This window comes from Passer montanus, unplaced genomic scaffold, assembly GCF_014805655.1.
Source record: "Passer montanus isolate IOZ18808 unplaced genomic scaffold, ASM1480565v1 scaffold58, whole genome shotgun sequence".
Lineage (NCBI taxonomy): Eukaryota > Metazoa > Chordata > Aves > Passeriformes > Passeridae > Passer > Passer montanus.
The window spans coordinates 4,804,577-4,828,418 of NW_024370816.1; the positions used below are offsets into that span (position 1 = coordinate 4,804,577).

The window sequence follows — 23,842 nt, forward strand, 5'->3', positions numbered from 1 at the left end:
CCTACAATGTATTTCCAGTTTTTACCAGCTGAGTTAAAGGTTGATTTTTCCACATAGTCCAGCAAAACAAAGACAGATTTAGCTCTAACAAAATTTTTGTTTAATTTCAGACATCTAAAGCTGATGCCTTTGGTCTCACAAAAGGTACTTTACCCAGTCAGTCTCTCTTCTGTCACTGAAGCTGCATTTGTTCTGCCAAATGCAGCTGAATAAAAAGGTTCAAAATTAGCTGATGGAGACAGCCTAAGTTAGCCTTGTGAAGGTACTTTACCCAGTCAGTCTCTTTTCTGTCACTGAACCTGCATTTGTTCTGCCAAATACAGCTGAATAAAAGGTTCAAAATTAGCTGATGGAGACAGCCTAAGTTAGCCTTGTTCCTTTAGGATGAGGCTGAACTTAGTATTATCTTTTCCAGCAACACAGCCACTTTGACTGACTCTAAAAACAAGTAAATAAAATCATCTTAGACAAAACCAGTTGAGCCTCTTTTGAAGCCTTTTGTTTCCTGAGAGTTTTCTAATCTTTGCCTTCCATAAATACAGGAATCAACAGGAGTAAGATATTTTCTGTAAGACTACAGAGACCATCCCACCCCTGAAGTCAGCAGCCAGGCTTCTTTAAAAACTAAAGTAACCTCAAGAGTTAGAAATGTTCCCTCAAAGCAGGGCATTAGTAGTAGATTCTGATACACTCACCATTCCACCTATCCCAGGGGTCAGCTGAAGCCCTCTCCCCACCGACTGTCTCCGAGTCATCTGGATTCTCTTTATGGGAAAGAAATGGGGGAAGTTGTGTGAATGTGGTCCTGGAATTCTAACAACATACAAGTGCTCATTCAGAGCCAAGGATACCAGCTAAATGAGCAAGTATGGCAATCACCATGGAATCACAGAATATCCTGAACTGGAAGGGACCCACAAGGATCATCAAGTCCAACCCCTGCATGAAGGACAGACCCAAGAAACCCAGGAAGAGCCTGAGAGCATTGTCCAATCACTCTTGGAGCTCTGGCAGCCTTGGTGCTCTGTCTCTTCCCTGGGGAGCCTGGGCAGTGCCCCAGCACACTCTCTGGGGGACAATGTGTATATTCTGGGGAAGTGACAGTAATAATTTACTCAAGTCTCTACTGAATACAGAAAACTTGCTCACAGAAATATTGTGATTCCAAGCCTCAGTTAATGGTAAAGGATCATTTCAGTCAGGGTATTTTTGAAGAATTCCTGTTGTGATGTTTTAATTTACAAAATCAACAGGTCCTCAACAAAGTATAATCTTGGATCAGGCACTGACTGTGAAAGGTTTAACTTGGGCAAAGGAATGCTGCCATTTATTTTCCCATCTACACTGGAGCAACTCATAAAAATCCTTCAAATCTGAGCTAAGAAAAGCTTTTTGAGTGGAAATATCATCAGCCACTGACTGACGTAGTACTGGTATAATATAATAAGAATTCCAAGATAAAAAGCAGTAAGGCACTGGGGATGGATTTGCACATTCCCTGTCCAGCCATCATCTGCAGGATGACACCCACTCAACCCCTTTGCTCAGGTACATTTCTATCATGCCGAACAGCTGGCAACACCTTTCCTAATGGATTTTATTGATAAGAAATCATACAGCAATTTATCCCCAAGTCTTCTGAGGTGCTAGAGCTGGCTTATACCTGCACTGGGGGCCCCAGCTCCTGGGGAGGGGCGTGGATGGTGAGCCGTGGGGGCAGAGGGTGTGGTGGCCTCCTTGGGGACTGCGGGGGCCGCGGGCCCTGGCGCTCGGACGCCGATGATGGCTGCTGCTCCCTCAGGCTCTCGTGGGCAAACGTGGACTCTGCAGCACTCGTGCTCCCTTCTCCTACAACACAAATACACAGGGGGAAAACCCTAGGAACCAAGCTGGATACATGAAGGCAAATTTTCCAGTTCTGCCACGAATTAACTCATTTTTCCCTTGCAAGCCCAGTATTGTTATGTAAAAATCACTTGAAGAGGACTTGTGCCAGCTACAACTCCAGCAATGAAACAAAGCATTAATTATTCAGATGCTGATTTAGAGACAGATTAATCCACTGAGCCATTAAGTTTCCACAGCAACCGGAGCTTGCAGGATTTTCAAAAGAATTTAGAACAAATCCAGAAAAGATCATTTCAAAAGAATCCACACCGCATGTTGAAATGGCCTTTAGTATTTCACTGATATTTTTACTTTTAAGTGCAGATTTCAACACATGGAAAAGAGCTTCTACGTTTCCCTCCCACTATATACACAGACTGTGAAGAAACATGGAATAACTATACCACTGTTTTGGGAATCTGCTGCCCTCTGGTTGCTTTCAGCTCCTCCCATGCTCTCTTCAGTCTCTGTTCCAGGATCTGTACCATCAGCACCCTGAAATCCCACATAAACAGAGCATGACTAAACAAATTATAGGTTGTAAAGATAATATAAGAGCAGTATAAAAGTATTCAGAAAGTAAAAAAAGTAAAATATACAACAATCTTAAAAGATTTCTCTAAGTATCTACAGCATTAGGTAAACATATTCAACTGTATGAGATTTCAGAAGTTTTCAGTACCTGTGCACGTACAAACCTGAACAATGTAGCCACCATCACTGAATAACAACAGATAGTGAAATATCCAGCTCTTCAAAAGCCTCATCAGTTTTGCAACTACAGTATTTGCTGCTGGCTACTGTAGTTTGTATTTTCATTCAGCCCTCTTAAACATTCCTAGTTGATTTTTTTTGTGAAAACACCACTTGTAAGAAATTACCATGACTCAGTATCATCCTTCAACTTTTGGGGATGAATTCATACCAGGATTTTCTCTTCCAAGCATTCACATTTGTGCATTACAGCACTGATTTGTTGAAATTTACCAGGCTACAAAAGATGTTTGTACATTACAGCATTGATTTGCTGAAATTTGTTGAAATTTACCAGGCTACAAAAGAAAAGTACAAATCTCACCTCAGCATCATCTGCTTCATATCCATCATTGCCATCAGCACTACCAGTTCCTTCATTGCTGTCATCACCTTCATCTCCCATCCCTGTGTCTTCATCATCATCCTCGTCCTCCTCTTCCTCATCATCATAATCCTGTGATGAGACAATAAAAGAGCCTTAGGGAAATGCAGAAAGGGGAATGGAATAGGCTGGATGTGGTGCACAGATCAACACCCACCCAGACACTCCCTCTCTCCCTCTTCAACAGCACAAGGGTAGGAAGGAAGATGGAAAAGCCTGAGGGTTCAGATAAAGGAAGGTAAAAGAAAAATTCAAGGTGAATTAGCAGGTAGCTTTAAAACACTACAAGTTCAGGCAACATAAATACAGACCACTTACTCAGTCAAAAATATTTTGATTAAATTAATCCTGCCTGGCGAGTTTTACATCTGATGAAAGACAAAATCATAAAGGAATTCCATGATATACATACTTCCTGCTCCCCTTCATTTTCTTCATCATCGTCATCTTCATCATCACTATCAATTACAATCACATCATCTCTCTTGGACTGGCCATCCTGAGAGGAGGAAGTGTTTTGCTGGTCTGACTGAAGGGATCCCAGATCTATTGGGATGGACTGGGAAGTCTCCTCGCTGTCCTCCATGGCCGCGTACTCCCCCTGTGTCACACCCTGCCAAAGAGCAAAGGTAATCAGCAGAACAAACAAAACTCAATGCACCACAATCAACACCAAGGGAACCAGACTCTGATGCTTAGAGGACAGCTCTTGCTGTTCCTTAAACTGACCAGAGGAGAGGACAAAAGGGAATGTGACAGGTGACTGTCAGTGACTGAACAGTTCAAGCCTAAACTTTAAAACATTTTAAGTGGTTTCCATGGGAAACCTGCAGGATTCCATTTGAGATTTCACTTCTAAATGTACTGAGAGTTTTTGGGGCAGATGGCTATTTCTGCTGAAGATTTTTGCTCTTCAAATATGCTTACTTCTCCAATGGAGTCTTGTGAGTCTTGATTGTATGTTTGTGCCTCCACCTCTCCATCCGTGCTCTCTTCTGCTGTCACTTCCTCCTGGAAGAACAAATATTTTTCTCATTTAAAGCATATATTTAGCATTAAACATGATTGAGATTTTTTTTTTTTTACGTCTTCAATAAAAATTACCTTTTACCACAAAGATTATGGGCAACATTTTCTCCTGCTTCCTTAGCAATGCTTTTATCAAAAATCTCACTTCCCTGCCCTGGAGAAATACAACTTCCCCAGCCCACTGGACCTCAGCATACCTCTATCTTTTCAGGATTAAAAACAAATCATCAAAGCTTCCCATTCTACCTCCAGCCTCCCAGATCCTTAAGTGGTAATGTTCTTACACAACCCTGCCCTTTTTCTCTTATGAACATCCCTCTGGCACAAGGTTAATAAAATATCATTGGCTTCCTTAGCACTGTGAAGTTTTGTCTCATCCATTTTATCCCTTTTTCACAGCATATCCCAAATCCCTCACACCAACTTTCACATGCATCTTCTGTAGGCTTTTTCAGCAACTCATCTTTGCTTCCCATCTCCTAAATCCCTGTATTTTTGTCCAGAATTACTGTAGATAAAAACTTTCTGAACTCCACTGAAAGAAGTCTGAACTTCTTCCTCCTCAATCCTAGGATATGGCCCTCTCTCTTCCTCTCCAATCTTAACCCCTCTACAGGTTAAGATCTACATCATTCAGTTGAATTGGTTTATCCTCTGCATTTTTGGATACCCAAATATAATTGCTTCCTCTCCAACAGATTAGAAAGTCAATTAAGAATTCACTGATTTGCTCTAAAGTAACACATTTTTTCTTCCCATTCAAATCCTACAAAGATTAAGTAGTAGCACTTCATGTTTGTGCAAACCTCAGGCCCAACTCTCTGCATGATTCTCAGTTTCTTTGAAGTAGGTGCATCCACTGTTTCCTCAGAGATCTGGTCTGAATTCTCCACAGTGTTGTCTTCCTCTTCCTCTCGGGAGCGTTTAGACAGTGAGGAACTGGGGGTAGCTGAAACTGCAAAGACCTCTCAGTTATTTTCAGAACAACACATGTACAAACCAGAAATCAAAAGCTTTGCTATTTTCCTCTGAAGATCACCTCCATTTTGGCACGAATGACAAACAATCAGAATTGCACCAAGCTGCTTCCTAGGCCAGGAAAACATCAACCCCTTTATTTACAAGTTTGAAGCTCTCAGGCCTTTATTCACAACTTAACTGACCCTAAGTATAAGCCCCAGGGTACAACCGAAATATTCCTTCCAACATCTTTGCTTTGGATAAGTACACCCAAAATTTTTAAGAGAGTATCAGCTGGAAAAAGAGAACCCCAGCAGTCTGCAGAAATGTTTTTTTGGGGGAACAAATGTTCTGTTTGCACTGTGTAGGACAAACAGATGTGCAAGAGTGTATTACAGTGAATAGCTTTAGAGTACTTCCTATATTTTAAATTCAAGGTTAAGTAGCTTACTCATGGCTCCTAAAATTAACCTTGCTCATAGTGCCATGGAAACAGAGCCAGTAAGGTTTAATGTATTAAACTCCAAAGCTGCCCTGAAAAAGACAAAGTAAAAAGAAAATAAAACTGTGTTTAAGGAATGCAGTGCCAACAGCAATTAAGAGGCACCATTTCTGACAGCTCAAGAAGGAAGCCTAACTTCAGAAGTTCTTAAATTGTACAGTAAACTAAGGGAGGGGGAAAAGGTCCAAACTGAAGTGAGGCCTGTGGCCAAAGGTCCAACTGGAGCTACCTACAAGGAACTATTGAGCAAGGCAGGGCTACAAAATGACACCAACCTGTGCCAAACACAGCTGTGGAGGTGGAGGGCCTCTCTATCTGGGAGCTCTGCACCACCTCCACGATGGCAGGGGCAGGCTCCTGAGCTGCAGGCTCGATCTGAGCGTGGCTTTGCTGGGTGGGCTGCACGAAGGCAGTGGCCTGTGTCTGCTGCTGCACAGTCAGGATGGGCTGGGGCAGGGATGTCTGCACGTTGGGGCTGGTGGAGCGCACGGAGCCACTGGCACTCCCGAACACTGGCACGTGCTCCACGGGTCCTTCCGACTGCATGGCTGGAAGGCAAACAGCAGCACAGTCAGGATCCTCATTCATCCAGCACAGCTCACCTTCTCCCTCTCAGGATGCCCTGAACAAGCACATTCAGTGTTCTACAGATGAATTCATGTTATGCACATCTCCAGCTGAGGAACCATGAACTTTGCTGCAAGCAGAATGGTCATGGAAGTGTGACACTGCAAGAGTTGCAGGGACAGTGACACTGTCTGTGGCCCTTCCAAACTGACTGCCACCATTTCAAGGCAAAGGCAGCACTTCTGAGTAGTGAGGGTCCTTATACTACAGTAAAAAGCTCACCTTCCTGAGTCTCCACCTGTGTTGTTGGCATAACTGTGGCTGTGGGGGTAGTGGTGGGATTGGTGACTGTGGCAGGAGTCACCATGGGACGGATGCTGGCTCTTGGAGTAGACTTATTCCCAGCCATTGCAGCAGCAGTCACTTTACTGGGAGTTGACACAACAGGAGTTGGTTTAATGTTTGCTGTTGGGGGATCTGAAGTGCTGGCACTGAAAAACAGGAGATTGGTTTCATCATGGTACAGAAAGCAGACTTTAAAAATAACAAACAAGTATATTTTCATAGTCAGAAACACTGTTTTTTAAAAGCTTTTAAATTTAAAAGCCTGAAAACAGCCTAAGGAATTGTCTTCAAAACTTTTTATAGTTAAAGAAGAGAAAAATACTATGCCATCAATAGCATTTTGTCCAGCTTGGGGAACTGACAGGTTTCTTCCAAGGTAATCAAGTGGGAATCTAGTAGCTGATCGAAATGTTTGTACTGCTGGCTGTGCTGGGACTTTATTACAGTGAGTAACATGTCTTACATCAAAACTGATTCACTCAATACAGAGTGACACCATGTCTTGGCTGAGACAAGGGCCAGCCACATTTTAAGAGACATTTTTGAAAGTCTTGCTGTCTAAAGGATGCATTTCATAATAACTGAGAGGGAGTTGTTATCCCAGCTCAGTAGTACAGCAATATTTCCCATTTCCGAGCTTAGGCAAATAACTATTTTATCTGTCATTAGAGTTATCATTCAGTCCATTTCTTATTATTGCACAAGGAAGATCCTTCCCAAAACCAAAAAGGTTAAAACTAACAATCAAAATTACACAATTTTAAAAACTTGAAGGCTGAAAACATTTTTAAAAAACCTTCCATGTTTCCCAGATACCATGTTCCTGGTGGTTAATATGACATCTTGCAGCTTAAAAGCCCTATTGATTAGACATAGCTGAGAAAACAGGACAAATGCATTATGTCAGTCAGCATCTTCACAGTTGTTTAAGAAAAATTATGAAAAGCCAGTGGTTTGCTAAAAAGAAGAGCAACTACATAATGATAAACCCAAGAAATATCAATAACAAACTCTGCAAACCCCTTGAACTCACATTCCTCTTTCACCTGAAGCTGGAGTAGACTTGAGAGAGATTTGCCTCTGCTGTTCTGGGACCTATTAGGTAAAAACCAGAAATATCATGTCAGGTACACACAATACAGAGCAAGCAACATGGAAAACACTTGAGCACTTTGCTAACAAGTCTGTGAAATAAATGCTTGTTGGGTATTTACTTGGGCAGACTCTGTAATTATTCCCTGAACCAAATCATACCAGCCATACCAAGGCTGGAAAACAATTTGGTAACTGCTCAGGCATTTTCTGAAGCTTTGAGACATGAACCCATTATACTGACTGCATGAGTAAAATACAAAAACAGAGGGCATAGCATGAACAGCTCCTTGGCTGATTCACAGTGAACAGCAGAACTGCCTGTTTGCACTGGGAATTCTGATTAGGGCAGGACATTAAATTCTGAAACCTTACTGAGGCCAATCTGGATTTCCAAGAGCAGGGCATGGTGGCACACCTGAGTCCTGGCTGGGCAGGGGTGGCCTGCCTGCTGTCCCAGGGCTGCCTGGCAGGGTGTACATGCTGTACCTTGTTTGTGGACTCTGGGGGCTCATCCCTCTGCTCGTGGTGCCGCTCCTGCTGCTCGCGGAGCTCCCTCTCCAGGCGGCAGATCCGCCCCTCGTACTGGGACTTCAGGGCGCTCATCCGCACCTCCAGCTCTGTCTTCTGCTCCTCCAGGGAGCTGCTCTTCTGCTTCCACTCCTCATTTTCCTTTGTCAGCTGCTCTTTTGTACCTGGAGGAAGGAGAAAGGGCCCAGCCTTGCTGAATCCGCACACTGAACACCTGGGTGTTTTATCAATTCTGAAATCCTAAAAATGTTAAGCTATAAAAGGAGATCTGGGAGGCAATACAGACAGTTCCCTTCTTAATTGCAATTAAATAAAAAGAAACTAAAGATAGGAAAATATGTAATAAATATAGATAAATAAAAACATAAAGAAGCAGTCCCAAAAGAACAAGATGTTTTCAGCAAGCTCTTACACCATCACTCCTCTCAGTGACATTTAAAAACAGAGGAGACAATGTGTTTTGCAACTCTCTATTTAGGGGAGAATTACCCAAATTGTTAGTAGGGCCAATCTGCTCTAATCAACAGAAGGATCAAAAACAATATCATGTTGGCTGGCCAAAAGTAAAAAAACCTTTTCCATGTCCAGTGTGCAACTACTTATGTACTTATATCATCCCCTGGAGGAATTAAATTTTAAACGTGAGAACAATCCTTGTAGCATTTAGTCTAGAAAATACTTTTCAGTAAAATATGAAGCAGGCCTTATTCAAGCATCCTGTCTAAAGGTTTTTCCATAGAAACAATCAAAAATCTCTGAGGACAGAAAAAAAAGCATTACAATACCAGCTAACTGTGCAATTTTCTGCTTGGCTGCAAGCAAGGTCTTCCTTGTTTTCTCCTCCTTCTCTGTGATCTGTTGCCTGAGCTGTTCTTCCTGTGTAGTCTTCTCTTGTAGATCTTGATGGAAACGGGCCAGTTCTGCCTGTAGCTGCATTATCTGCTCCTGGAGATTTCTAACTTCAGTTTCCTTTTCTGTTATTGTCTAGGGAGGGAGAAAGATTGCACTTGTTGGCCACAACCAACTTCTTTGGCAAATATAGGGCCCAAGTTCCAAGAAGCTGGTATTAGCTGGCCACTGGATTAAGGTTAAAAGGCAACAAAAGGAGTTCAGTCCTCTCTGAATGCAAGAGCTGGAGAACAGCAGTCTCTTTCCCATTTATTCCAGGAAATTATATGAGACACACTAAGACTTAAGATTCCTCTTTCCCAAGAAAGTAGAGGCACAACTGGTAACTTCCCATATTTCTGTGACACACATTGAAACACCCTCCCATTCTTCACTGTTACACACTTACGACTGCAATGGAGAACAGTACTCCAAAATTACTCACTGTTCTTACCTTTTGTAAGCTTTCAACCTGAGTCTCCAAATTCTTTGTCTTCACTTCAGCTTGACTGAGAGTGTCTTTTAGCTCTTGTACTTCCTGGGCAGAAACTTGGTCTTCCTGTGATTCTGCCAAAGGCAGCGTTGACGACTCAGCAACCATCTGAAAGGCATCAAGGGGTACAAGGCTGAAGGGGACTATTGATCACAATGTCATTACTTTCACAAGATGCTTTTGTGTGCCAAGTGATTGGTTGAAAAGTTCTGGGCAAACCCCAGGAACTCTAAGGAATGCTCCATTTCAGTTCTACCTACCTTATCATGCTGTGCTTTCAGCTCCTCATACTGGGTCTTGTACCTGCGACCGATTTTCTTGACCTGTGTTATAGTTTTCACTTTTTCCTGTATGTCAGCCACTTTAGCATCCAGCTCTTTCTGCAAAGTGTCCTTTTCTGTTCTTATTTTAGTTACTTCATCCTTCAGGCTCTGAACAAGATTCTGGCTAGTAGTCAAGGATGCATTAGTTCTAAATGACAAGAGATCAGAGGGAGATGTAAATGAGATGCTTGAAAACATATATACATTTCAATATCCCTTATTTATGTAAAATCACAGGCACTATCTGTAGTGGATTATATTTTCTAGGTTTTTGTAATACAGAATAGAAATTATTCTACAATATATTGCTTTGGAATAATTTCAGCTAATAGCTTACAAAACAACTCTCACTTCACCTTACCTGCTTGTTATCAAGCCACAGAAAGAATACCAGAAGTTTTACAGTTATACAGAGACACTTAAGAAATTACACTCCCAGATACAGTTATAATTAGAATATTTTGCTTTGCACCAAACCTTTTACAAATTGACCATTACCATACCTGGCAACTTCTGCTTTAAGCCTGCCTGTTTCTTCACTCATCTGTTGGACACGCTTGGCATTTGCCTCCTTCTCAGAGAGCAGCTTTCGATACTCTTCAAGATCAGTGTCCTTCTGCTGGCTTAGTAAGTGCTGGAAGGGGAAGAAAACAGAAGCATTTTTGTAAAATAATTACACAGTTATAGCCAGAAAATCTCTTTGAATTAGAGCCATTGCTTTTGCATTTTGATAAGGAATAGCCACCTTTGAAGCTGTGTGAACAATGCTTCATAATTCAAACATATTTCTTAATATTTTATTCTTTGTAGGAAAATGTAGCACTTTTTTTAGTTGTTTGACTGGTGGCCCTTTTTTTCCACATCATGTTCTTTGAAAGAAGGAATATCCCCACCTGAGTCCGGGCTTTCCAGCGTTTAACATCCTCTTCCAAGAGCTTCTTCTCTGCCTGCAGCATCCCACTCTTCTCACTGAGCTCAGCATTCGACTCTTGCAGGGGCAGGATGTCTGCCTCGAGCTTGCGTACCTGAGAAAGCACAGTAAGGGGTTACATTCTGCATCTCAGGGGACTGAAGGAATCCCTCAGGAAAAAGTCATGACAGAGCTTCTTTCCTAACTCTCTCCCTTCCAGTGGCCAGTTGGAGGAAAAGGACAAAGACAACAGCAGAGGATGATCCTACAGAGAAAAAAAATATTGGTGTGACTTCCCAATCTTAGATGCTCACTCCATACTTTGGTATAGGAGAGATTATTAATGTTAAAATCCAATGCATTAGCTGCCATTAAAACAAGCAGTATCTCCCTTTTAAATTCTTAATAAAGCTGTGGTCTGTTTTATATGCATTCTTGTGCCATTTTTAATGTAATTGCTGATAATATCCTTTTTCTTGGTATACCTCTAGCCAAGGATAAACACTGACTTTCAGGTTCATCTAAATGGAACTGAACTTCAAGCTTTCCAATAGTGTAGATGGACCAAAGTCTTTTAAAATGGGAAATGGAAAGTTTCCTCATTAGTGTACGACTTCAATGAATAATTATAATGTAAATCACATTTTTACTGTAATTAGCAATGGCATATCCTGACATTTAACTCATACACTGAATATCTGAAAGGTTTATGTGATGCTGAGTACTAACCTTTGCTTGTATCTGCTGCAGCTCTTGCTCCAGCCTCTCCTTCTCTTCCCTTAACATCTTGTTGGTTTCTATAAGTATGTTCATGGTCTCAGTTTTCTTCATTAATTCTTCATGCTGTGCAATGGTTTTTGCTGTTACCTGTGGAAAGAGTCAACTCAAGCACTTGTTTTGCTTGCACATGCACATATACTCCACCTGGGTCTGGTATAACACCATCCTGGAAAGCTATCATGGCATTCATTATTTTACATCTACATTCAAGACATGAGGAAGCAGGAGATGGGGAAAAAAATTACGAGATTTTTGGAACTGCCACACTCTCTCATAAGACTCAGAACAAGATACTCCATTTGGTTATAAGCAATCCCAGTTAAAAAAAACCTCCAAATTATTAAAACAATTCTTTTTTGGGCACAGGTAGCCCCAGAACAGCCCTATACTCATTGAAATCACAAGCATTAACCCCCAGCCATACCTGCACCTTCTCCCTCTCAGCATTGAGGCTGTCCTGCAGCTCCTGGAGCTCCCTCTCCAGGTGCTCCACTCTCTGGCGGTAGCGCAGGCTCTCCACCTGCGCCACCTCGAACCTCGTCTCTGCAATCTCCTTCTCCCGACGGATAAACCTGCAGGGAGGAGTTCAACACCACATCACACCAGGAAAATGTTCTCAGGTAGTACAACCACCTCCCATCAGCAAAAAAGCACTTGAATTTTTAACATTATCCTTCAATTATAAAGTAATACAGAATTATTTAAGTTCAAATCTAATTTATAACCCCAGGAGATGGAACCCAGAGCTAAGGTTACCTAAGAATTTCCAAGATTTGTTCCTGGGATTTGCCTTCCTCACTAAGAGAAACATTTGCAGCAGTTGGGATGGCTTCTTTCATGGAAGTCACCATCTTATTGCTCATGCTCTCCAGCTGCTCATGTAATAATCGATTTTGTTTCTCCAGATCCTCACAGCGGGATGCAAGTTTTGAAGCTTCATCCTAAAACAAAACCATTCACTGAGTGTGATTTCTGTGGCTGAACTTCTGTTAACTGAAAAAACCCACTGAAACAATAAAGCCCATCACACCTTGATCATTCTCTCTCTCTCTTCCCAGGAGGCTTTGGATTCCAAGAGCTCAGACTCTGCTTTCTGAGCAGCCTCCTCCAGCTGCTGCCTCACCGCTGCGTTCTTGGCGACTTGCTCTTTGATGGCCTGCAGTGCCTCCACATCAGCAGCATGAAGCATCAACTCCCGCTCATATTTGTTCTGAGCTTCAGAAGCCATCATTGCCTGCACAAAACCACAACAAATGAACTCTGCTACACTTATTTTGTGTGTTTGATGTGTATAAAGAGACAAAAGCAAGTGACCACAAAGCGAGAAGAAAACCACTGCCCAAAATCCCTGCTATTCTCAAGCACAGGAAACATGGAAATGCCCATCTACTACATTTGGGGCTGGATTAATCAGCCAAAAGTTTTTTGATATCCCAGCAATTAGTGCTGCTGGAATTCCCATCTGCAGAAAAGTAAATTCCCTTTAAAAAACAATTGGTAACAAGACAATATTTTCCGCTCCTGCTAAATATCACACTGCCCTACAGTCGTAAAAGATGATAATTATCTTTTGGGTTAGAAAAATACTTTCACCATTGTCATGTTGGGAGCATTTTCAGCCCCCTCCTCAGGGCATGAAGGTAGCAATTCATTAAAAACAGTTAATTACATTCCCAAGCCAATCTTTTTACATAATGAAACAGACCTTAGAAACAGAAATCTATTGCATTCAATATGCAGCTGCTCCCAAAATAGAGACTGTGCTCCCCCAACACTTTTCCTGCCTCCACCAGTCCCTGAGTAACAAGTTTAGCTCTGAATTCAACTGAAAGCTAACAGGAATTCTGCTGACCCTGGCTAAAACAGGCAAACACCACAAACATACTTGTTCCTGGCAGTCCCTCCTGGCCTGTTGTTCATTATTCAGAGCTGTGCTGGCTCTCTGAAGAGCTTCCTGAACTTCTGACTGCACAGCTGACAGACTCTTCTTCAGTTCTGAAAGCTGCAGTGACATGGGAACAACAAACACAAAGTAAGAACAAACCCAGGACTAAGTGGCAAAGTATTTGCAGAGTACTGAACACAGTCATTCATAATGGTGATTATTTTATTACTTATAGATTAAAATTAGTATTAAAAGAGACAAATACTTTCTATATTTTGACTTATTAATATACAGAGATCTTTCCCAGTAAAAATATAATCCTTTACTTTCAGAGTTGGGCCTGCAGTAATTCTAATTACAGTCATTTAGTTTCCTTCTGAAACCTCTCAAAAAGGCTGTTACTTATGTTTTCCTGCTCAAAATTCAGGCAGAGACAGCTTTAAACACACAATCACTGCCGTGAAGTGACACTGTCAATGTACAGCTCATGTTTGGAAACCTCTCACAAATTCAGGCACTCTGTGTACACTCAAAGACCTGGTTCAGGGCACTGCTGAAGTCCAGGTGAAGCTGAGGCAGCTTTGTGAGACCCCATGCCTGGGGACTCTCAGGCAGGGTCAGAGCTTACCTGCTGCTCCATGTTCTCCACAGCTTTACGCTTCTCCTCCTGCAGTTCTTGTTTTTCTTTTTCTGACTCCATCAACTTCTTTTCCAGCTGTGCCTGATATTCTGAAGACTCCTTCAGACGAGCTTCAACTGTTGTACGAACTTCCTCTGTCACCTTCATTAAAATCCACCATTAAATCAATTTTTTATCCAATTAAATACATTATTCTGATAATAAACTGGATTTTTGTAAACAATTTAAAGCCAGAATAGGTATTCTCAGCATCTAATTTAGAGCAACAACACTGAAAATGTGGAAAATCACAAACAGCAGAGAATTTTTGCTCTAAAACACAAAGTAAATAAAAATAAGTAATTAATTACTTGTTTTTCCTTATTGAGGGATTCCTCCAGGCTAAGAACCATGGCCCTGTACTGCTCCACATTACTGGAACTAGTCTTGAGCCTCTCTCTCAGGTCATTGACTTGCTCCTCAGCTTGTCTCAGACGACTTACAAGATCATCCATATCTTCATTTGTACTAGGCTGACCTGCAATGTTAGAACACATTCATTAACTGAAGTTTAACTTAGTGTTAAAACCACTGTTCTCCTGAAAACAGAAGTATTTTTTGAATAGTATGATAAAAACAATTACTTTCACAAAGCTTCCCTACATAGAACTGTAAGCCCTCACCAAAATAAACAATACAATAAACACTGTTAACTATTTAAAACTCTGTAGCCTAATACATTTAAGCTCTTTCAAATAATAAAAGGAAACCTTCAAGAAGTTTTGCATTATTTTTCCCCTTTGTCAAAGACTGCTTGGATGTGAATTTTACATTAACAAATCATGCTGGTTATCATCTGTCTGAATATGTGATTGGAGTAACAAAGTGATTTATTATTTAGTGTACTGTTGGCCCAATTCTAATTATTATGGACTGTGAATGTTACCATTCTGCAGATGGCAATACTTAGCATAAAGAGAAATTAACTGCAGAAGATTTTACCTTTCCCAGGAGGCCTCTGTGAGGACTGGGATGTGAGCTGGGCCTCAGTGTTGTTCAGCTGCTGTTTCAGCATGGCATTTTCCTTCTGGGCATTCTTCAGGAGCTCCTTTGTGTTGATGTGACGGTTGGTCTCCGTCTCCAGCTGCCTCTTCAGGTCCAGGATATGAACCTGCAAGCACAGGGTTCTTCAGTTTGCAATTATTCCCAAAAGGCACAGAGGCCAAGTGTGTTTCTAAAAGTCAGGTATGGAGAAGACACACTGCACTCTGGCAGAAGCACCTGGGGCATTATTTTCCTCCAAACAAGTGCAGCACATTTACACTCACCTCTTGATTCTTGGTAAGGGAATGTCTTTGTTCCACCTCACTTTCCAGTTTCTTCTTCAGCTGAGATATCTCACGTTCAAGTTTCTCTATCTGATTATTGAGTCTCTGCTTTGTTTCTGTCTCAGATCTCTCGAGTATTCCCTGAAAAAAGAGCACAATGCATTTTGTTTACAACATACCTCAATAATTTTCTTCTGAATTACTGCAGCACTTCATACGAAGTTGTCACAACACTTCTCCCACCCCAAGAATAATTAAATAATAGGTAGATACAGAAAATTATTAAAAGGAGTGCTTACAACATTTGATTTAGCTTTGAAAGTTCTTATTAATAAGGATAATACAATAAATATTATTAGAAGACTATCTATTATTCATGCACTCTAATGCCATGGGCTAAAAACCTAAAAAAGATCTACTAGAGAAACAGAATTCAGTCACATGATAAAATGTGCATCCTTAAATACATTCTAAGTGTCAGTACACATTACAATAAATTATATAAATGTATAAAAGTAACTATAATGTAACAGCAAAATCAACTACCATTGCAGGCACTGTTAAATTTTGCTACCATAAAAACTGCCATTACAAATTTTTTCCTTTCACTTTGTTTCATGTGTTTTGTTTCCTTTTCATTGTGAATATCCTTCTCATCAATTCAGAATTCTCAGGACTTTGCCCAGGTAAATAACAGAGTACCATATATAGGACAGGAATCCCAAACTTGCTGAAACAAGTTGCTGAACTACATTATATTGTGTTGATTTGTAACCACAAAAAAAATTCACATCAAGACCAAATCCCACGAGTCTTTTATTTGATTTTCATGGGTATTTATTGAAAACCCTAACAGACAGACCCAGCCTGGGCAGAAGAATAGCACCACATACCTGAATTGTTCTCAAATTGGTGAGCAGCAAGTTCTGTCCTCTTTGTTCAACCAGCAGAGAGTCACGTTGCTGAGTCAGGCGAACATCTGACATCTTCAGGATATCCTTCTCTTTTTTCAAGTTTTCTGCTCTCACCTTTAAGACCGCAAATAATAAAAACTTTGTTGTCAATCCCAAATCCACTCATTGAAGTTGGTATTATTTTAAAATCCGTGTGAATTAAGCCAAGAATATAGTAAGAACAGAACTACTAGACATTCTGCTTTCCCTGCACAAACAAACACCTCGGAATGTTCTTACATCTCCCCTCTTCACTTGAGACATAAGGAAAACTCTTGTGCTACCTTGAAGTACCCTGCAGTACCACACACTTACTGACCTCTGCCACTGCCAGTTTTTCATTAGCTCCCCTCAGGTCCTGAGTCATGGTGTTAATGATCTGCTCCTGCTTCTGAGTGGTAGCTGTGAGCTTCTGGGTTCTCTCGTGCAGGGAGGTGATTTCCCGGCGATAGCCTTCCACGTTATCCTGCAGCATCTCGTACCTTCCAGGGAACACAGCAAAGCAAGTCTGTCACAGTGCACTGTCCAACTCAACAGGGGCAAGCACACTGCTGTGTATTTCATGGTTTTATGCTTCTCTTTGCACATACGTGCCTCACTCAAGTACAGCTTCTGCTCTTGATCTCACCTGCACTATTTCCTTTATGTTCTTACACAGATTAGACACTATCAATGTTTAAGTGAACAAACAATATCAAGCAGCCATAAGGCAATGATTTATATAGCTGAATTACCGTTTGGAGGCAAATTCCAGCTGTGTGGATATCTTGGCATTTTGTGACCTCAAGTCTGTGACCTGCTCCTGAAGCTTTTCATTCTGCTCATTCAGAAGCTTGTCGTTCTCTGCCTTTTCTTTTTTATAGTTCTCAAAAACTTCCTGCAACTGCAGGAAAGAACAGACATAAAAGTGCTTACCAAAAGCAAGTAAAAAGAAAAAAGGACAGCTTTGTGCAGTGTCTGCTGAAAAATGTACCTGCTTAAGAGCAGCCTTGGCCTCCACAGTCTCCACAGACTCACTCATGGACACTGGAGCAGGAGTTGCCATGGACTGAGGTAAATTCGGGCGCTTTGGAGTAGATGTAAGACAGATCTCCTCTGGTAACATACCTGAAGCTACAAGAAGGTAAAGGGGGTTTTAAAGCAACACTTTTGCTTGCCACAGCAGATCATACAGCCCCTGCAGCCCGGGTACCTTGCAGAGGAATGATGGCCCCCGTGGTCTGGGTGAGCAGGATGCGGAACATGTCCCGCTGGCGGATGATGGACTCCACGAGCTGCAGCTGGTGCTGCCGCGACTCCCGCAGCTGCTGCAGCTCACTGACAGCCTCATCCAGCTGGCTCTGCAGCTCAGAGATCCTGGAACAACAACAGCCTTCAACATCTCACAGAGAGGCATGTCCAGGTGATTCTGGGCCCCCTCCTTCTACAAGGATGGTGAGGGGCTGGAGAGTGTCCAGGGAAGGGAACAGAGCTGGGGAAGGGTCTGGGAGCACCAAGAGTGGCTGAGGGAGCTGGGAAAGGGGCTCAGCCTGGAGAAAAGGAGGCTCGGGGGGGGACCTTGTGGCTCTACACAACTCCCTGATAGGAGGGTGCAGCTGAGGGGAGTTGGGCTCTGCACCAAGGGAACAGGGACCAGACATGAGGAAATGGCCTCAAACTGTGCCAAGGGAGATTCCAGTTGGACATCAAGAAGTTTTTTCACAGAAGGGGTTGTTAAGCATTGGAAAGGGCTGCCCAGGGAGGTGTTGGAGTCCCCATCCCTGGAGGTGTCCAAGGAAGGCCTGGACAGAAAAGAACAGACATAATTCTCTGGGCTAGTGACATCTGGGGCGTAGCTTGGACTCAACCCTGGACATCTTTCCAAACTTAATGATTCTGTGAACCTATGACAGAATCCCGCAAAGTGCCAGGAGACAGGCCTTTGGACTGCCATTTACAGATGAAAAAGAAAGCAGGCCTGTTTCCTGAACAGTAGAAATGTATTAATTTGAATAACTTCAAAGATGTCAGTAGCATGAGCAGAGAGTCAGGCTAAGAACCCTTCACACAGAATTCACACCTGTGGCCTTTACAGTAGTGATTTAGATATGCACACATGCAGTTTTTTGTTCAGCTAACAGGAATAAAAACTTATCTTTTTGAAAATCAGCTCTGCTGTGTGAAATCAGTCACTAGAAGACTGACAATTATTTTTACTTCAGATTTTGATGACAGGACCTATTATAAGATATAAAGCTATAAAGCCATTTTAATAGAAACCTGAAGGTCCTACAGCTTACAAAAACCTTGCTTTTATGAGTTACATAGCTGCTGCACACAACTAATAACAGAAGAAAAAAAAAGGAAAAATGCTTGAATGAATCCCTGTTACTAATTAGCACAAAGTTAATGAAAAGGAAGAGGTGACCTACTTAGATGATGTTGTTTCTTGCTCCTCTTTTTCTCTCGCCTCCCCCAGCTCCCGAAGAGCCACCAGGAGACGCTGATTCTGCTGCTGAAGCTCTTGGATATTTCTGTAGGAGACCAGGTGCTGAGTGATCACTTCAGAAGAGCTGCTGATGTCAGCAGAGCTCACGGCTTCATCACGGATCACGTGGTTGCCTCTGGCTTCTTCCAGTTCCATTAACAGCACACAGATCTGAAAGAGAACACTCCTCATGTAACACCTGCACGGACTCTAAAGTTTGCTGTGAAAACCAATATATTGAAAATAAAGGACTTGGTAATAAAGGTGTTTTCCCCTACAATGTGCAAACAATTATAATGAATAAATACTTGTAAGATAATTATATGACAGAAAAAAAAGCTTGACAAAAGGCAACAAATCGAAAGCACATAAACTGTTCAGTTCTGTGAACAGATCACAGGGCAGTGCAATCTAACAAAGAAATTATATAGCTGAGTTTTCCATGTCAAATGCTTAACAATATTATCCTAAAGCAGCATCACTTCTATCCAGCTAAACTTATTCCAGTGTTGAAAGCAGAAGGTACCATGCTGTCCTGAGAGGCTTTAATGTCACCAACATACTTAGGACAACCAAAGTCTCCAAGACTGTGGCTGAATGCAACTTCCAAGTAAACATCTGAACTGCAAACAGCACATTTAACCAGAGCAACATTTCCTCTACCTGCTGGGAGAGATCCTTCACTCGCACTTCCAGTCTCTGGCTCTCTCTCTCAAAGAAGGAGGCGTGTTTGTTGGCTTGGTCAGCGCTGTCCTGCAGGCGATGGATCTCCTGCAAGCACACCAGCAGGAGTAAACATCACAACTCAGCTGTACACATTCCTTTCCAGAGAGATAACAGCATGTGCAGACATGCCTGGGGAACCAAACTTCTTAAAGTTACACTCCCAAGGTTAAACTCCAGGTCTTCTGGAATCATAAGTCATGTTCCTTTGTAATGTACTGGTGCATGCTTTAAAACCAGTGGGAAGGGAGCACTGAAGTCCAATTTTATGTCAAATAAACACTAAACTTTGTTTGCAGTGAATCTACTCTCCCAGAAAATCAGAGACTAAATCACCACTATAAAAAAACTACAAGACACATTGGTTCTGTAAAATACTTTGTACAATTCCAGAAATCGCAAGCCAGAAAGTCCAACACGTCTTTTCCCATAATAAAAGTTGACTGAAAGATCCATTTCATACACTTACAACAGCAATTACGTTTAAAGATTTTAAAATTAATTTGTTTTCTAAAATTCTATTTTGAAAATATAAATTCCAAATAAATATTTGATTTTATACTGACCTTCATAGCTTGTTCAAGCTTTGCAGACAGACTCGCAACAGCTCTTTGGGAACGCTCAAATTCTTCACGCTGACGTTTTAGGATTGGGGCTTTGGCTTCTACTTCCTGCACTATTTCATCCAAATATTTATTGATTCTCCTATTCTCCAGCTTCTCCATATGCAACTGATCCTGAGTTTCTACATAGGCATTGTACAGCTGCAACAAAAAGGTTTTGGTTTGGTTTTAATACGCCTGTACAGATCTCTTTAAAAACCACTGGTAATGATACAGTTCATACCTGAAGGCACTGCAATTTTACACAACTGAAATAGTTAATTCAGAAAAACAAGCTGGACTTCAAAAATATAGTTCTAGAACTCATATCACAGAAAAGAAGTTACACATATTAATTTCAAAATGGCAAACTGTATAGTGCAACTGTCCGCAGTAAAAGAAGTCTAAATAAAAGGTGCAAGTTTAAAGCACATTTAAGACAACAGAAATATCAAAACCAGTAACAGCATAGAGGAATTTAATGGCTGCTAGTTAATTCAGAAAAACAAGGTGGACTTTAAAAATATAGTTCTAGAACTCATATCAAAGAAAAGAAGTTACACATATTAATTTAAAAATGGCAAACTGTATAGTGCAACTGTCTGCAATAAAAAAGTCTAAATAAAAGATGTAAGTCTAAAGCGCATTTAAGACAACAGAAATATCAAAACCAGTAACAGCATAGAGGAATTTAATGGCTGGACAAAACAATCAGTAACAAATAGTAACAACACAAATTGCATAAACAGAAGTGGAAAACCCCCTAGAACCTGTATGACCTATTGCTATGTTAACTGTTTGCAAGTAGAGGCCAAAAGCACAGCAGTACAGATTAAAAGATTATGTAAGTAAGCAAAAAAAGGCTGCTCCTGCCAAAAATGCACATAGAAAGTAAGTTTATATTAAGAAAACCCACCTATTTCTGAATTTGATTTACTACACAAAAACTGTAAGGCATGTTGAAAAAAATCTCAGTAACTTGGCAAGAGAAGTCTGCCTCGAGTAAGACTTCCTTGCCTTCATCAGGCATGACCCCAAACCCACAGAGTGCCCCAAGCCTGAACCTTTCTGTTCTCAGAGTGTCACTGATGGCATGCAAGGGCTTTGCTGCAGGAGAGGTTGTGCTCACTCACCTCAGTTAACTTCATGCCAGGCTTGACCACTTTGGCCACTGCTGCAGCAGTGGGAGACATAGCTGCCAGCTCCTCCTCGGACAGGATGGCTCCTGGAGACACAACCCCACAATTACCATCCAAAGCTGCAATAATCCCCATCAGAAACACTCTTAAATATCAGATCTGACTGGCTTTATTTGAATTGCTGAAAAGCTGTTGCTACTAGGACTCCTAACATTTAAATAATTTCAAAACATGAGCAGTTGAAATAGCTGGAGCAACGCTCAACCTCAGATTTTTTATCACACTGTCAGAGTTTTGGAGCAGCAGAGCACTGGCTTAGTTTCATTAAATTAACCCAGGGATACAGCAAATGTACTCCATGCCTCTGTTACTTCCTGCTCTCTATCCTTTAGAAACCATGGATACATAGCAAACACCAAAAAGGACAGAGCTAAAACAGTGAATACTGAGCAAAATGTAATGTTAAACACAAATTTAAGGACAAGAGGTTTGTTCACTGCTGCCTTTTTTAAAGAGAAAAATAACACTATTTTATCATCTCCACTTCCCTCTCCAGACAACCACTAAAAGCACACTGATTCAGCCTTGAAGAAAAGTTTCCTCTCCATTTTCTTTGAAAAGATAACAGATTAACAAAAGAACTTCAAAAAACGATGACAGAAATGCACTTTCTACTGAGGGGAGTATATTTATATACATATATAAGCACATATGAAAAACCTTCTAAAATGAGTTATTAGAAATTACCAAAGATTACATTAGATTAATGCAGCTGGTTCTTAGAGAAATTCAGCACAATATCCTTGAAAGGTCACAAAAGCCCCAGAGTTTCTGTATTTCAGGTGCCAGCTTATCCCACCTTTGCGCTTTGTAGCTGACAGTAAATCATTGGCATTCTCCAGCTCCTTCTCCAGCTTACTGATCTTCTCTCTCAGCTCCTTTTCCATGGTGGCTTTTGACTCCTCCACCTCAGCCAAATGTTCCTGGGCTGCTTTATTAGCTAAAATTCAATCAGACAAGCAGGTTATGTGTTGGGATTGATTTTTATTTTAAAAGTATAAGAATTTAGTTGTATATCTTAAATTTTACTTTATATGAACTGCAGAAGTTCATGCTGATAAGAAAACTCAGCAGTGTGAGAAAAGCATGAACCACTGCCTATCACCCTTGCTTAGAAAAAGGCAAAAATATTAACTGTCCTTAGCAGTGAAAAGGAACCTAAAGCAAAAAACTAAACTGAAGACGTATCTTGCAAAATTAAGACTCTTTCATCAAAATCCATAGGAAAATTCCAGGTGTATTTGAAAATAGTTCCCCAACCATCAGTAAATTCAACTAGTCAGGTATAGCTTTTGTTACAAAGGGACTGATATTTCCATCACCCCAAAACCCCAATGAAATTTCTTTCAGGAACACAAAAACCCCATTTTTCAGAGCATCAAGGTACTCCAAGGAACCCAACTGCACTACTCCCTTTGCCAGCTTACCTTCACCTGCTTCCTTCAGGAGCTTGTGCAGCTCTTCCACTGCTCCTGTCAGCTCATTGCTCTTTGCCTCTGAGTCATCAGCAGCACTCTGAAGAAAGCATTTTAGCTCACCTTTAGTACACAGCAACAGCAGCGCCATGTTTACAACAAAGCCTAAACTGACCACAAGTCATGAACACAGTTTTCTGCAAAAAATACTGAAAGAGTCACCCAAGCTGGCCAATCCTTTCCATGTGGATTGTCTCACTTTGATGCAAACTGCTTGAGAGTAAGGAGGATCAGACACTGATTTGATGTGGCAATTCCCAACACAATGTATGGCTTTCAGCTGTTTACAGCTGCTGCTGGCTCCTTCCTTCTTCTGACTAAAGAAAATTGGGAATTTTCAGTACGCTATTTCAAACAGTCTGAAAAAATGGTATTTTTAGGAACTCATTATATAACAGTTTCTATTTATTTGCTTCCAGCTTGAGATGTCCCAAGTGCAAATCTGTACAATGTTTATTTGGGTATCTATTTGTGCAAGATAGCTCACAAAGCAAAGCTCAGTAACCTGTACACTAAAACGTGCAAACCAAAGAGCAAGCAGTTGTACATTTCACCTGACATAGTCAGAAGGTTACAGGGTATTTTTTCACTCTTTGAGCAAGCAGAACAAATATTACTTGTTTAGACGGTGTGTCTTTGACACAGTACAGGACATTCAGCTGGGTTCTAACCAAATCACCAACACTTGCAGTGCTCAGAAATGAACTTCTAACTCAGAAAAATCTCTTGCACCGTCATACTTTCCACATAAACTTTTACCTTCCAATAGATCCTAACACATAACCACATTTTTACAACATGAATCCTCAAAATAGTTGGCATAAAATTACTATTTCAACGCCAGTTTTGCTTATTCTCCACGATAATCCAAACAATGTAAGAGCCTAAATGCTGACTAAGACAGCAGCAAAGAAATCAATGTTTTGCATGTTTCACAAAGTCCTGCAATGGAAGTTAGCCTTTCCACATCCAAATTTTGTGGGGAAAAAAACCTCCAAGTTGGCCTGCATTATGTAAGATTCGGACCCTACTACAGTTATAACAGAATTAACAAACTCACCTTATACAAATTGGATAATTTCATGTGGGCATTCAGTTCATTGTGGAATCTCTCTTCCATGCTTGTCTGCTGCTCTTTTGCCTGAC

The 23,842-nt window shown here is 41.2% G+C and overlaps 1 protein-coding gene across 4 annotated transcripts in view; it reads right to left on the reverse strand.

Moving 5' to 3' along the window:
* Positions 1-23,842, reverse strand: part of TPR (translocated promoter region, nuclear basket protein) — a 33,983-nt gene that overhangs the window by 4,733 nt on the left and 5,408 nt on the right. For 3 of the 4 annotated variants that reach the window (XM_039726374.1, XM_039726377.1, XM_039726376.1), the window contains exons 8-44: positions 23,757-23,837; positions 22,649-22,736; positions 22,021-22,161; positions 21,156-21,247; positions 19,987-20,184; positions 19,361-19,468; positions 18,642-18,868; positions 17,423-17,586; positions 17,204-17,343; positions 16,965-17,113; positions 16,550-16,712; positions 16,171-16,305; positions 15,278-15,418; positions 14,952-15,120; positions 14,321-14,487; positions 13,959-14,111; positions 13,331-13,447; positions 12,476-12,679; positions 12,202-12,386; positions 11,870-12,017; positions 11,395-11,532; positions 10,649-10,780; positions 10,259-10,389; positions 9,693-9,903; positions 9,394-9,540; positions 8,837-9,035; positions 8,010-8,215; positions 7,462-7,523; positions 6,366-6,574; positions 5,792-6,064; positions 4,861-5,009; positions 3,953-4,036; positions 3,438-3,638; positions 2,966-3,097; positions 2,292-2,382; positions 1,664-1,848; positions 696-764 (exon numbers count right to left, since the gene is read on the reverse strand). In XM_039726374.1, coding sequence (XP_039582308.1) covers positions 696-764; positions 1,664-1,848; positions 2,292-2,382; positions 2,966-3,097; positions 3,438-3,638; positions 3,953-4,036; positions 4,861-5,009; positions 5,792-6,064; positions 6,366-6,574; positions 7,462-7,523; positions 8,010-8,215; positions 8,837-9,035; positions 9,394-9,540; positions 9,693-9,903; positions 10,259-10,389; positions 10,649-10,780; positions 11,395-11,532; positions 11,870-12,017; positions 12,202-12,386; positions 12,476-12,679; positions 13,331-13,447; positions 13,959-14,111; positions 14,321-14,487; positions 14,952-15,120; positions 15,278-15,418; positions 16,171-16,305; positions 16,550-16,712; positions 16,965-17,113; positions 17,204-17,343; positions 17,423-17,586; positions 18,642-18,868; positions 19,361-19,468; positions 19,987-20,184; positions 21,156-21,247; positions 22,021-22,161; positions 22,649-22,736; positions 23,757-23,837 — 5,589 coding nt within the window. The remainder of the gene's footprint in view (positions 1-695; positions 765-1,663; positions 1,849-2,291; positions 2,383-2,965; positions 3,098-3,437; positions 3,639-3,952; positions 4,037-4,860; positions 5,010-5,791; positions 6,065-6,365; positions 6,575-7,461; positions 7,524-8,009; positions 8,216-8,836; positions 9,036-9,393; positions 9,541-9,692; positions 9,904-10,258; positions 10,390-10,648; positions 10,781-11,394; positions 11,533-11,869; positions 12,018-12,201; positions 12,387-12,475; positions 12,680-13,330; positions 13,448-13,958; positions 14,112-14,320; positions 14,488-14,951; positions 15,121-15,277; positions 15,419-16,170; positions 16,306-16,549; positions 16,713-16,964; positions 17,114-17,203; positions 17,344-17,422; positions 17,587-18,641; positions 18,869-19,360; positions 19,469-19,986; positions 20,185-21,155; positions 21,248-22,020; positions 22,162-22,648; positions 22,737-23,756; positions 23,838-23,842) is intronic. The other variant, XM_039726375.1, reaches the window with a different exon arrangement.